Source organism: Talpa occidentalis, unplaced genomic scaffold (genome assembly GCF_014898055.3).
Source record: "Talpa occidentalis isolate TD23 unplaced genomic scaffold, MPIMG_talOcc4v2.1 talOcc4.3, whole genome shotgun sequence".
Taxonomy (NCBI): domain Eukaryota; kingdom Metazoa; phylum Chordata; class Mammalia; order Eulipotyphla; family Talpidae; genus Talpa; species Talpa occidentalis.
This window is the reverse complement of record NW_023603184.1, coordinates 123,672,139-123,687,135: the sequence shown is the minus strand read 5'-3', so window position 1 is coordinate 123,687,135 and position 14,997 is coordinate 123,672,139. Positions and strand designations below refer to the sequence as shown.

Here is a 14,997-nt window from a genome sequence, read left to right as displayed (position 1 = left end):
ATTTGTTTGGTTTTTGTTTATACATGCACTGGGTACAGTCAGAAGCGCGGGAGGGTGAGAGAATTCACCAGAGCCAGAGCAGGGAGCAGAGCAGGCAGAAGGACCGAAGTACACTGCTGAGGGGAGCAGCGGGCGGCAGGAGAGGTCTGCGCGCCATGTGGGACCCTCCTCTGATGGCCGGGGAGCAGCCAGGGATCGAACCGGCGCCGCAGAGGCCGCGGGCAGCTTCGCAACCCAGCGCTCAACCGCTGCGCCACCGGGGAGGCCCTAAAAAAATAATTTTTTTACTATCTCCATGATCTGTCCTTTAAATCCTAAAGTCAAGTGTCTTATAAACATTAAACTCCCTTTTAACAGAGCCTAATGCTGATTTTAAAGTGTCTTTTGGATAGTATTTCACTGTGTTTTCCATTTAAAATTAGTGTATTTATAATGTTAAGGATTCTTTTTATTCTAAGTTTTACAAATGTAGGGAGTAGGTCATTGAAAATTTCAAATCTATTTGGTCACAGTGGCAGAAAGAGAGAAAGAGAGCGAGACAGACAGACAGACAGACTGATTAGATGGACTGACAAATCTGTTAGCATGAGAGCCTTAAGGGCTTTTCTTCATCCTTGTCCTCACCCCACCTTAACTTTCCTCTCCCTTTCTATTTATTTTTGCTTGTTTGTATTTCTCCAATATTTGCTGCTTACTTTTTAATTTTCTGTTCATTTCCTTCCAGTGTCTAGCAGATATATGGAAATAAGATATTGAATCAAGAAGAAATGAAAAGAATGGGAGGGAAGGAAAAGCATTTTGGCTGCTGTTGCAAAAACACTTTCCTCAGATTTCTGTAGGGAAGTACCTGTTTTTCTTCAGACTAATGCCATTGAATGAAGAAGTCTCCCCAGCAAGATGCAAAATAGGGGAAAGAAAGGACTATTTTATTCATTCTTGGTCATGAAAATACAGACGAAATCTCTTGTTCCATGTTAACAGAAAGGCCAGGTGGAGCTAGTGTTGTAAATGTCTGTATTGAGGGCCTTCACATGGGCTCTATAGGATCCCCTTGTAATGTGTCTCACATTTGTTTTTCTTTTTTGCAATGGCCATATTATTTTCACAATTGATAGGCTTTGTTACGGCACAGGAGATTTGCCTCTGACAACCTCTGACTTATAGCAGGCTAGCTAACATTGACAAAGGAAAACTAGTTCCTTTCTCCAACCAATTACTCATCAGTACCAGGAAATGTCTCTGATTGGCCTAGCTTAGTATGTGCCTTCTTCCTGGACCAATCCATGAAACCGTCAGGGTTCAGGAACCAAGGTTGAGCAGCCCAGGGTCCTATGTTTTTATCTTTGGCTCAATTTGGTGCAAGGGAGAATGAGGCTAAAAGGGACCAGAATTGAGGTCTTCTTCAGAACAATAGGGAATGTGTGAGGCAGATTCCAAAGGAGCTGAGGGATTGAATAGCTAAAAGCTGCAGATGTATACTTTAACATTCTAATAAAGTTGTCATAAAATTAAGGATATTCAATTTAAAGGATTATTATTTTTTTCTCCTGAGATAATATTTTCTTAATTTGTGTGTATGTGGGTGTCAAATTATCCTTTAAACATTGATGAAATAGTTTTCAAAACTTGTCAAAATAAAGCATTAGCAACCTAACATTGTCTTGACTTTAAACATTATATACATTGGTCTCAAAATAGAAAAGCTGAAGGTCCCACTCTAGGTAAGCCCACATGGCCGCCTATCACAGCGCTGGAGGGGCTCAGTAGTGGTGTCTACAAACCCATCCCAGCACCAGGGGTATTTGCAAACGCATGGGATTTCTGCCACCTCACTCCATTTGATGTGTAAAAAACTTTTCAGTAGTCAAGATCTTAGCGTTTGAATACAGGAAGTTGTCATCCTCTCTCAAATTAGTGTCAAATGTCAGTCATGTCAATAATGAATATAGAGAGTAAAGACTAGTTTTTACTTATTTTACCTGTAGCATTTTGGTGTGAATACCTTGTCCCAGTTCCTTGCCTCCATGTGTGACCAATACAGACCCGTCTGTGTAGATGTGAACCAGTGCAGCTGCCTAGAAAAACAAGGCAAGAGGCACAGCTGAGTTCAAGATGGTGATTTGGGGGGTTCAACATAAAAAATGAGGTAGTGATGGATCACGGGTGCTATGGTAGTGGGAGAACTCTGGGGAAAACACCTGGGTGGAGAAATCAAATAATGTACAAAAATGAACAAGGGTATAAGAAAATAAATAATTATAAAAAAATACGAGGTAGTAAACACCATTCTCACAGAGTAGGAGTGTCAGAGAAGCAGCTTTTCTGGTAAGATTCTGAAGCTTACTTCCGTTTTACGCAAAAGTCACCTGTAAATATCACTCCTATTTAGGAACCTCGTTTCTGCAGGAGCTCCTTTGGATACTCAGGAGTTGTGACTAATCTCTTCCAACTATTTGAAAGTCATTGCACTGCTTAAAATCTCTGACCAAACAGTAAACTGGCTAATTAAACATTTGTAAGTACATATTATGTGCCAAACTGTGTTCAGCTCTAGATAGGTAGAGGTGAATAGGATGTGATTCTTCCTCAAGTAACTCTCAGTCTACTGGGCACACAGGCTGGACAGCAGAGTCACTGGAGTGTAGAATGACTTGGGAGATAAGGGGTATGGCATAAAGGGTGCTGGGAGACCTGGAAAAAGAGTCAACTGCTTCTGTGGGGCCTGGGGAAGTTTTCTCCTAAGTGGTAGCTGGAAAGAACCTGGAGGGAAGGGCTTTGTCACCAGGCAAGGTAGGCAAAGATGGGTGCTATGCTTTCATTCACTGGGGAACACCAGAAGCCCCAAGAAACTGGGAGAGGCAAAGGATTCTTCCCTGGAGACTTCAGAAGGAGCGAGACCCTGTTGACACCTTAATTTTGAACTTTCAGCCTCCAGACTGTGAGAGAATACATTTGTTGTTTTAAGCCAAGTTTATGGTACTTTGTTACAGCTGCCACAGAAAGGAAATAGATTCCACAAGCTCTTTTATGGGAGTCTCTTGGAGGAAGGACACCTGGTCATCTTTGTGTCCTGTAGACACTTGGAGGAGGTCTGAATCACAGAGACACTAAATAAATATTTGTCAAACTAGATGAATGGAAATGTGGTATTTTTCCTTCCAAGGGGAGAAGGAAATAGGATTTCAGTCTATTCCCGGCTGAGCTGCCTGGAGGCCCAGGGTGGTGTGGAGGAGCTGAAGGGCATCAAAGCTTGTAGGTGCTAAGAATAGTATTGATTCACTGTGGGCCTTTGACTGGCTGAGTGCTGCTCATAGCTAGTTTAGAAAGTAGCTGTTCCAGCTTGGTGAGTCATCAGCTGACCTGGAATAACTTTTCAACTTCAAGCCAGATGATTCTTAGGTACATCAGTTTGGAACTCTGTGAGGCAGCTAGAAACCTTTCAAATGGAGACTTAAAGTCATGGCTTGATTTAAAGACTTTCTTTTCTTTTTTTGTGGCAAGACTAGAAGTTGACTCCTGTGGAGTATGGCCTGTGGAACTAGGCAAGGGGCAGCCATAGGGGGAGGGGGGAGGAATGGTATAAAACTTGTGAAATTTGCTGCCTTCTGAATACTAATGAGCCCATTCTTGAGGGGGACAAATAGCTTTATGAAGGACAGGTTGCCAGAAAAACCAAGACTGTGGCTAGAGGGTTACATCTTTCAGGCTTACCCTCCAGCCTCTGGGGAGGGAGAAGGATTAGAGGTTGAGTCCAACCCCCAATGGCCAATGATTTCATCAGTTGTGGTTATGTAACGAAATCTCCAGAAAAATGGGATTTTACCTTAAGTAAATTACTTTCCTGAGTTCAGAGTTGTTTTGTTGAACCATCAAACCTAAGGGTGTGGGTACTGGAAAAAACCCTGAACTTAGTAGTTATCAAAGTGTGAGTAGACTGGACACCCGAGTGCACTGGTGTCTGAAATGGGGGTGCTCTTAATGACAGTTCTTGACCTATGGAGTCTGCCCTAATTCTGGGTAGGTAAGTGTCAGAATTGAATTGAATTGTTGGATGACCAGGTGGTGTCAGGGAACTGGAGACTTGATGCAGCTAACCAGGATCTCTTACATCCCTGCTATGGACCCAGTCTTGTCTTATAGATAGATGTGACAGCTAACCTCATGCCTCTTGATAGAATGGGCACACTGGACATGACAGGTGTGTGATTCAGAGTCTGGGGAGTTCTGCTAGCAGAGGAAGCACAGCCTTCAAGGCTGGGCTGGGATATCCCAGGAGGGGCTCAGAGCTGATCTGCATAACTACACAGAGTTCTAGAAGCCCTGCCAGGCTTCAAATTTATTATCTCATTAAATCCTCATCTGTCTTCAAAGAGGGTTATTCTCATTTTTCACTTGAGGGAACTGAGGCTCAGAGAGGTTATACAACTTGCTTAATGTCACACAGCTAATAAGTGGCATATCAAGGTTTCTCAGGTTCACCTGACTTTAGTTGATTAGGGATTTGGGGCAACTGCTTTAGTTCCTAGGAAGTATTTTCTTCGGCAGGGAAGCTTTTGTGGGATGCACACCTGTGTATTCATTGGGTAGTCGGGTATGATTGGAAGAATGCTTTCAGTAGTATATACACAAGGGAGATCTAATGCACTTGGATTTGATTTTAGATTTAGATCTAATGTGTAAAAATTTTTCCAGTTGCAATTTTTTCTACTTTTGGAGCAAGATAATGGAGGAGGCAATAACCTTTTCCAGTTTTCTAAATAGCTTTCCTGTATATGACCCATTGCCAGGAAGACTCATCTGTACCAGTCCTTGTGCTGTTTACCGGATTCATTTATGTGCTGCCCTTCCTCCCCCTTTCTGGATAGGACTTGTAGGGTAAGGAAAAATGTCAGGCTTTTTGCCCTCCCGCCTTCAGGATAGATGACGGAACCCTGCGATCCTGAATGCATGCCTGATGGCGGGCACCTGGAGTAGGGTGTGGGCATAGGTAGATGGGATTTGACTGGGCTTTTAAGGGCAGCGTCACGGGGATGCCAGCAGAAGCTGAGAGAGAAGCCAAGAAGCCCAGAGAGAGAGAGAGAGAGAGAGAGAGAATGCTGGAGAGCCCAGATAGAGTGAAGACTTGCTGGGGGCTGGGAGGCCTGCCAGCCTCCCGGCCCCCCAGCAACCCTGCCTGCTGTGTACCTGGTAAACCCCAATAAAAGACCTGCAAAAAACCACTGAGAACTCTGACTCCTCCTTTACCCGGTCTGCTGGATCAGAAAACCTGCTCAGTGGTCAGTCCTGATCTTACAGGACTCTAAGTGACTTGCCTCTTTTTGTAAATCAGCTGGTGAGAGTTTTTGGCCCTCTCCTCTTCCCCCTCCCCATTTTTCTACTAGATTTAACATACCTTCCTGGGGGAAAGGGCTTGAAACAGCCAGCTAGTCTGGACAAATGGAATGAATTCTCTGCATAAGATGTAGGAGCACCTTGAAATCCTGCCACATGTTGGTGGCACAGAGCAGGAGAGCTCTCCATTTCTGCATTAGTCACAGGACCCCCTCAGCTCAGACAGCACAGCACCCCAGGCCTTGTGGGCTCCTGTTCCCTTTCTGGACAGCAGGGTGTCACCTCCGGTCAGTTCTCCATCTTGGCAGTCATGCCATTTTGGGTCCTATGCCTGCTGAGGCCCTTGTCTGCCAAGGGCACACTTTCCTACTGCAGTGGTGAAAGTGCTTGCGGATGGGGGCTGCTCAGGAGCATCTGTCCGTCTCTCAGGTGCTGGAGGTGGGGAGCAGCACGGGTCTCAGTGCCCTGGGAAATGTGACACTCTTCTAGTCAACACAAGCTGATTAGGCCAGGCGTGTGCCCCACATGAGGGTTACATCCCATGTCACCTGGTGGAGTCTCACCTGATGATAACTTGTTGTGCCAAAGCCGACGGAAAACTTCATGGGGACTATAGCAATGCCTTTCTTCTTCCAGTAGTTCTTCTTGTTGAATTCCTCCACCTCTACTCTTCTGCTGTGGAAGGAAGACTTTTCCAGGCATTCGTTCCAACACCTTATCAGGTTCTCAGGGTTGAATGCTTGTTTGTAGATGGTTTTATCCACAGTTTTGTACATGTTTTTCTCCCGAACCTGAAGTGGGTGGGAAATCGAGTCAATAATTAGGGTGAGACAGAAAACTGACTGGAACACAGAGGCTGGAGAAGCACAAACTTTGGTGGGAAGAAGAGAGCTTCTTTCTTCTTTGAAAAGCATGTGCTTTTGATGGAGGATAAGAATAGAAAAACTGGAAAGGACATACAAGGTCAAGAACCTAACTGACATAAGAAGGTAGGGGTAGAAGGGATTAGCATAATCCATTAACCCACTTATAGAAACCAAGACCCTTAGGCATTAACACCTAGATCAGGAGGCGCAATGCCCAGAAACTATCAAACTGCTATAGGGAGTGTCAGGGGCACAAACCTTCCGCCCACGAAGATGAGCCCCTTCCTGAAGATGATAAAAACTAATGCTGCCCCCACAATGGGGCAGCAGCCCGTCTGCCAACCTGTGCCTATGCAGGTGCTCCTTTTCACCAACTCTGACCCTCTGCAGAGCAGCAGCCTCCCTGCCTGCCCATGACCTGCACCACACTGGGGCTTCCCACTGACCTCCCTCAGCGGAGGCAGCTCTCCTCAAGGCCGCCCGCCTGCGACGATGCAGGCCTGTCAGCAATCCTGTCTCTTTCAGGGCAGCTCTTCCAGCCTGCTTGTGTCTATGCAAGTGTCTTTTACTCTTCTGTCCCTTTCCCTAATAAACCTGCTCTTGTCCATATAACTAATGTCTCTGTCTCGTGGAGAAACTCGCCTGGGAATCTTGCCTGGGAAACTTTCTGCGTGCTGCTGAATGGGGCACTCTGGTGAAACCTTTCCCAGAGTGACCCAAGGACCCCACACTCCAAACCCAGTGACTCCGAAGAAAAAAACAACAAACCCATCACTTTCACAAAAATACTTCTTATCCCTTCTTCCATGCACCCATCAGGCTTCCTGGTGGAAGCAGAGGGCAGTGGTCGTGGCTAATCTGTTAGGGTAGCGGGATGGAGGGGCCGAAGGAAGCAGATTTTCCTGTTTCCCTATGAGCTTCAGAGGATGGAGCAGAATTGGTGGATGGTTTATTAAAGCAAGGATTTATTGTCCTTACTAAGAATTTGTTCTGCTAGAGGAATAACAGTGCAACTAATGACAAAGAGCAGATCTCTAAACCTTCAAATTGCCTTTGGAATGTGCGGTGAAATCTTTTTAAAAATTTATTTGAATATGGGTGTGTCATGTGCTGGAAGTTTGCAACACTTAACAAAGGAGAGTCCTCTGAGATATGCTCAGGAGTTTTTCATTATCCCATCTCACTCCAAAACAAAAAGGAAGCATGATTATCAGTCGTGACCTTGAGATAATACTATCCAGTTTGTGAAAACATTTTAACTCATTTGATTCTTGCAGAAACTGTGAGATGCTCTTGGATAGGGAAGCAGAACCACAGAGAGATGGCCTTTCTTTGTTTGAGCTGTTGTACCTTCCAGGACCTAATGTCTATCATTCTTCAAGGTTTACCTCAAGTGCCATCTTTCTGACTCTTCTCCCCACAAGCCAATGTGATGTTTTTCTCCTCTGTAGCCACAGAACACTTTATGTGCCTTCTCTTAGGAGAGCTACTGTCTTTCTGGTGCAATGTTTTGACGGCCCCTTGTCTGGAGGGAATACCCGGACAATCACAATCACAAGGCTGGTGGTCCTCCCTGTTGACTCTATGGATGCAGGGGTTTAAGGGACAACATCTAGGGAGTCCTCAGTGGATCAGAGGTCCATATTGGAGAAGCAGGATAGACGTAGAAAGCAAACTGGGGCCTGACTGGAATGTATGAGCTGCCGGTCTCTGGTCTGCAGACTGCACATACTCTGCACTTTCTAGGATATTGCACAAAATAAATATTTTTGAAAGGTATTCTCATGGCAGTACCTCTCAAAAATTTTCAAGTGACCCAGTAATTCTATTTCTGTCAGTTTATCCTGCAGCTAAACACAATAGGGCACAGCTATAACCCTTGGTATCTCTGTACTGAGATGTTTACTGCAGTGTCACTTTAATAGCCCCCAATGGGTAATCACCTGAATGTATAGCAATACAATAGTTCAGTGGCTCCATAAGGCACAGCACTTCCATACTACATCGTCATGAAAAAGAATGAGGTAGATAATTCTGACACAGGAAGCTGGCCATGGCATAGTGTCAAGTAGAAAAAGTACCCACAGATACTTTAGGTTCCTTCTCTAGGGTAGTGAAGAGATAAGCCTATTGGAATAATGTGTTTAGGATGGTCTCCTCTTGGTAGAGAAGTATATCCACAAACACACATTATATGTCACTGTTTACACATGTATGTATGAATATAGATGGATGGGTAAATATAGAGAAAGGATTGGAACAATAAACATGGCTCTGGCAGTGGTTACCGTCAACCAACAGGGATGGGGGGTTGAGAAGGGTCAGGTTCACCTTTTATTTTAATTACTTCAGTGAGGCTTAGGTTTAAAAAGTAATTATTTTTGTAAAAATTTAAAAAATAAAGGAGTCTCTGCATAAGGAGGGAGGACATACAGGGAGGTAAGTTCTTCCAGGGGCTGCTTAATTGGTCTTGCGTTCTGAGACAGGGCTAATTTACCTGGTTTTTCTAGGGTGTTTTTTTTTTTTTTTTGGCAGCTGGTTCCCCTGAGACTCCTGAGACTTCAGCGACCCAAGGTGGGCCTGGGTTATAACCTTGGTTAGGATCTCACCTTTTCTGGCAGAAGGCCACATTTGGCCGCCACGGCTGTGATGCAAGATTCTGTCACCAGGGTTCCTTGCGGAAAGCCGAATCCACGAAAAGCTGTATTGGATGGCAAATTTGTCTTGCACGCGTGGCCCCGGAACCTGAGGTTGCGGATTTTATATGCATTTTCCAGCTTTAGTGTAAGAAATTCTATTAACTAAAGTAAAAGAGATTCTCATATAGCGGACCAATATTTTTTCTCTAAAAGTCAATACAGAGTCCAACAGCTTGTGGAACTTGGTAAATACTTGAGGAAGCATGCTCCCTAAAGACTCATCTAGAAACCTGGCATTCTATGTACTACCAAGGCCAGACTGGCTCTGAGTACATACCAGCTCTGATTCATCCAGCGTGCACCCTCCGTTAACGAAACACTCGATGTCCAGTGCTTTGATCCTCCCACTGTTCATGAATCCTACCTGTCAGCAAAGGACCGACACTTCATGACAGGTTTACAATTCACACATCAGAGCCTAATCACAGCCCAGCTTCACTGTTGGTTGGGACTGAGCAAAACTCCGCTCCTGCTGCTTGGTTGTGTACCACGCCCAGCTATCCCCTTGTTTTTCAGTGCTGCTCTGCCCAAAACCTCCTGTTCTGCAACCATCCCAAGCCAGGTAGGTTCACTGTCAGTTCAGGGAAACTTGGAGCCCTTGGCATCACCCCCATGGGTTTTCTAATAGTACAAGGGGAAACAAGCCAGCAGGAGACAGCAACTTGGGTCCCTCTGTGAATCTCTATATGCCCTTTCCTCTCGTAGCTGTTCTCTACCGCTCTCCACTGCACCTTCCTCTGCCAAACGGTACTCTGTGACACCGCCCTTATATGCTCAGTCTCTGAGCTCAGGTGTGCTCACTTAGGCATGCCCACACCATACTCCAGGTGTCCACCATCAGGCATGTGTCCCTGAACCCACGCTCTAAAGCGACTCCTGCATTCAAGGCTGCAGGTGATAGCCAAAGAGACCAACAGTGCAAAAGCCTGAGCAATCTTCATTTACCTTATACCTCCTCTGAGCTAAAATTCCTTTCCTTTCAATGGGTATTTTTTTGGTTTCATAGTCAGCATGGAATTCTAAAGTCCTTGATTTACTACTGGCATATCATGGCTAACCTCATTTCCCTTATTCTTGGAAAATTCTCCTGCACTTTTTACCGACTTCCCTTATAATCGAGCCTGTAGTTTTCCCCTGGTGGAAGTCTCTGGAATTCCGGAGTGTGTTGGGATGAACCTCATTGTCAGTTGCTGGGTCAGGGAACAGACAGGGCATGCCTGCCCTCATTTCACTGAGCTGGTGAAGCGCTGTGCCATCAATTGAGGGTGTACCAGATGTGAGCTGTGCTGCCTTTACTACTGGGACTCAAGCAAGGCAGCTGTTGTGGTTCTGACGTTGCCACTCCCCTCCCACCCACCTAGATGAGTTTGTCTGCCCAGAGTGAAAAGATAAATTCCCACTCTCTATTGTGGTTCTACCAAAAAAGAATTGGCCCTGATAGCTTTGTCTTTCTGAAAACTGGGATAAATACATCTGAAGGAACTCTACAATTATAGGGTTATTATTATCTACTCCAAGGGAAATGTTGGCCAATAAACCAGAGCAGCTAGGAAATGTACAGAACCCCACAAGTTCAGAATTTATGGTAATTTTGCCAAATGCAAGGTTGAAGTTTACCTTTGACTTTTCAAAAGCTTGCTAAAAAATAAAATACTATAATGTAGCAGAGAGAATTCTTAAACTGTTTAATATAAACTTTTCCAGAATCTGGAACCCTCTATTCACATACAAAGAGCATTATGTTATTAAAAAAACTAGCAACAACAAATGTTGGCGAGGGTGTGGAGAAAAAGGAACTCTTCTGCACTGTTGGTGGGAGTGCAAACTGGTCCAACCACTATGGAGAGCTGTGTGGAGATTTCTGGACCTACTAAACATAGAGCTTCCATATGATCCAGCAATTCCACTCCTAGGTATTTACCCAAAGGACACAGAAACATCAATTCCAAAGAGCACCTGCACCCCTATGTTTATAGCAGCACTGTTTACAATAGCTAAGCTTTGGAAACAACCCAAATGCCCAAAAGTAGATGACTGGATCAAGAAGATGTGGTACATATATACCATGGAATATTACTCAGCATTCAAAAAAGATAAACACATGCAATTTGCAGCAACATGGATGGCGCTGGAAGGGATCATGCTCAGCGAAATAAGCCAAAAAGAAAAAGAAAAATACCGGATGGTCTCACTCATAGCAGGAATCTAGAAAACTTAAATAAGGGACCAGGAAAATGAATATAAGAAAGTGAAAATCAAAATCAACAAAAAACTATGAACCAGAGACACTTTTTGGGGGGTGGGGGGCGGGAGGGGAAGGATTGGGGTCAGAATGGGGCGTTTGCAATTGTATGGGGGAATATAAAAATAAAATTTAAGATTAAAAAAAACAAAAACAACAAAAAAAAAACAAAGAGCATTATGTTAATCAACAAATAGTTCTGAATAATTGAGCAAAATTTTGTTAGCTAATTTCAAATGAGGCTATCTGTGTACATATTGTTATATTGGGAGTAGAACTATATTTCATTAAAAATAAAATAAAATTAGGATTTTTCAAAAAGTGATTATTTTCTCTTACATTTATTTACATTTTATGTTAACATAATTACCGAAATAGCTATAGTCTCGACCTATAGTCTAGAACTTAATATCTAAGTATTGGTAGTAAGACAATTTCAAAACTGATATAAGTGAAGCCTGATTTATAATTTAGGCCCAAACCAAACACTCAATAGCCATCATAACACCAATTGCCACCACCCCAGAACATGCCTCAACATAATTCTTTGTGCCATAAGATAATAGCAGTTGCATTAATTTCTGCACGTTTGAAGGCAAATGAAAATTTAATGGGCAACTACAATCCTTTCCCCTCTAATTACAGAAATGACTATGCCAATGGAAGAAATAAAATTGTGCTGTGGTGTGGAAAGTTATGATTTCAGTAATACAAGGGAGATAATCATTTAATAACAAAGCAATGACAAAGTTAGATGGAAAATCTAGCTACATGTGTATTATTAGCAATTCCCAAATAAAGCATGTTTGATATAGAAGTAGTATATTAGAACTCTTCTAAGAGCTCAATCATAAATTTGAAAAGTAGGTTGTAAACCAGTAGCCAGGTATTTATTAATAGGGTCTATGCTATAGCTGCATTAAAAATGCATGAATGTGGTTTGAAATAACTTTAGATGATATCCTGGTTAGTGGATTCTTTTTTCTATTTGCAAAGAGCTTTTGTGATACTTTCATACCAGGTAGAGGAAACGTTTGAAAAAATGACATGATAGTTAAAATGGTCAATTTGTTGCCAATCATTTTTACTGCAAAATAGTATTTTTATAGTAAAAAAGTTTTGGTGTAGCAATGTTTGTAGCTTCTTTCATTATTTTCTTTTTAGCTTTTGAGGAATTAATATCATAAATCCTTATTCTCCCAGCAGTCTTTATCATTATTTGAAATTATATTCTTATCATTCAATTGCTTCATAATTCAATGCTAGATTCAAACTTCCTTATAAATATATTCAAATACATGATTTCCTCATTTAATATTTTAGATTCTAAGATTATTTTTAGAAATTAGCAAAAATAAAAATAATATAAAAGGATAAAGCCACTCAAATAAAATGAGGTATATTAATAATTTCATCTTTAATACTCACTTTATATTTTCCAAATAATGGGTGTCTTCCCCCAGTTATTAACATGTCATCTTCACGATCAAGAACAAGACGAATGGGGCGTCCAGTTCTCAAGAACAAATTGTAATTAGTCAGTTTCTCCACCCACTCACTCATCCATGCAACCACCCATCTGTCTGTCTCCCCATCTACCTCCGACCCACCTGTTTATCCATCCCCTTATTTAACTATTTAATGACCCACCTATTTATCCACCTTTATATCCATCCATCTACCATTCAGCCTTCTGCCCACTTATCTAACTACTCAGTCACTGATCCACCCCACATATGTTTGTTGAGCAAATAAAGTGGGGTAGGCATATATGGCTGCATTTCTCCTGTCTCTGCACTCTGTAATTCACTGGTCAGAGATTTAGCTAAAGGCATTAATGTCACATGTCAATTCACTTGTGTTCTATGGATTCAAATTTGACCTCACTCAGATCCAGCCATTTTGCAGGTTCCAACCATTAGTTACAAAGGAGAAAGAGTGTCAACAGGGTAATGCAAACATAACACAATTGGAAGAATATGGTCAAGTGTTTGTTCTAGGATGTCTGGGTTAGAATCTTCACTTTTGCCCATGAATGATGCTATATTGGCCAAGTTGGGCCCTTGGGTAACTAGGGACTTCGATCTTTCTGTATCCTGGGGTAGTTTCCCAGACTTTGGAGGGCAGTGCCATCATCTGGTGTGCTGGCAAAAATGTCAATTCCTGGAACTTAGCACTAGAATTCTGCTTCAATAGGTTGGAGAGGTGCCCTAGAAACTGCACTTTTTTCAGTGGTGCTGATGCTTGATTCTTTAGGTACATATTAGAAACTATGATTCTATAGGTTTCCTCGTCTTCCTTGGTTGCCAGTTCTGTCTCCTGACTGGTTCTGATTTAGTGGGTCTGAGATGAGGAAATAGCAATTTCTATGTCAGGAAATGCTTATTATCACTTTTGGGATGACTTAAAACATGGCAGGCGTGAGCTAAGGTAGCTTAAGCCACGATTCCCACACCTGGCTCAATGGTAGAACCAATAGGGAAATTTTATTTATTTATTTAAAATTTTTTTTAAGATTGATTTATTTATGCATATAAGAACTGGGGTACAGGACAGAGGTGTGGATGGTGAGAGGATTCACCAGAGACAGAGTGGGGAACAGAACAGGCAGATTGGCTGAAATACGCTGCTGAGAGGAGCAGCGGGAGAGTCAAGAGGGGTCTGCTGCGCCATGTGGGTTGCTCCCTAGCCGGCCGGGGGATCGAACTCATGCTGCAGTGGCTGCAGACGCTTCACAGGCTGCATCTTAACCCCTTGCACCACCAGGGAGGCCCCAATAGGGAAATTTTAATATGCTGATGCCTTGGTCAATAGGGGATAGCCTAGGCACTGAAGTTTAAGGGTTCCCAAGTTGATTGTAATGTACAGTTATATTTGCGAGGTCTTAATGGCACAAAGGCTGGTGGGAATGCAATGAATTGACTATCCCTCGCTGGTGCCTTGGTGGATATGAATAGAGAGGGGTTCATTTTGGAAGGACTAGAAGCAGGATTCAGATCCTGTTTCTTCCTATCTCTCATTGCAGAATGAGAGGTGCTTTGGGACCTAGCTCTGAACAACACAGATATTGTCAAAGGAAGCAGGACCTTTGAACTTTGCAGGCTGATAGGGGCTATGACAAAGTACAAAGGAAACAGCTATAGAAAATGAACAACAAATATTAAAGTCAGCATCATGTACAGCTGAGTAGGGAAGGATGGAGCCTTCTGGTTGGGGTTAGCCAGGGAGTTCTCTCTGAGAATGTCATCTTGCCAGGAAGCACACACTGAAGATTAGCCCTTCCCAGGCACAGGGAAGCAAAGGGTGGGAGCCTCTCTCTCCTCATCCCACTTTGTCTGCCATCGAGGGTAGGAAGCAAAAGTGAGGACTCAGTGCCTCCCCACACCCCCCCACCGCCTTCCTTTAGCATTCCACCTGGGCAGGTGACGTGGTCCACCCCTAATGGAAAACTTTCCCCTGAACTTAGGGACTTTTCTTTTCCAAAGTCCTACGTATATTTGACTTTTCCAATAGCTCTAGAGGTTTCGTTACCTACATTTTATGAAGAAAAGGAGTCAAGAAGTTGAGTTGGCCAAGGATACGTGGTTTTAAGCCAGCAGCCCAAGTGACTGTCAAGCCTCTGATCTGCTCTCAGCCTCCTGCATTTTATACCTTCCTCCATTCTCCAGGGAACTTACTTGATAGCACCCAGGGCTGCAATAGCTCCGAATGCAGCAGGTTTTATTATCTTCCCGCCAAAAGCACCACCCACTCGCTTTACATGACAAATAATCCTGTTGCTGGGGATATCCAAAGTAGAGGACACTGCTTTCTGTAAAAGTGAGATAATGGCAAGATTTTACAAGAGTGAAATGACAAA

The 14,997-nt window shown here is 43.2% G+C and overlaps 1 protein-coding gene across 1 annotated transcript in view; it reads right to left on the bottom strand.

The window, feature by feature from the left end:
• The window catches only part of LOC119254822 (aldehyde oxidase 2-like), a 75,257-nt gene that overhangs the window by 23,369 nt on the left and 36,891 nt on the right, over nucleotides 1-14,997 (bottom strand). Inside the window, 6 exon segments of the mRNA XM_037521878.1 lie at nucleotides 1,980-2,075; nucleotides 5,895-6,122; nucleotides 8,807-8,998; nucleotides 9,174-9,260; nucleotides 12,567-12,654; nucleotides 14,816-14,949. Coding sequence (XP_037377775.1) covers nucleotides 1,980-2,075; nucleotides 5,895-6,122; nucleotides 8,807-8,998; nucleotides 9,174-9,260; nucleotides 12,567-12,654; nucleotides 14,816-14,949 — 825 coding nt within the window.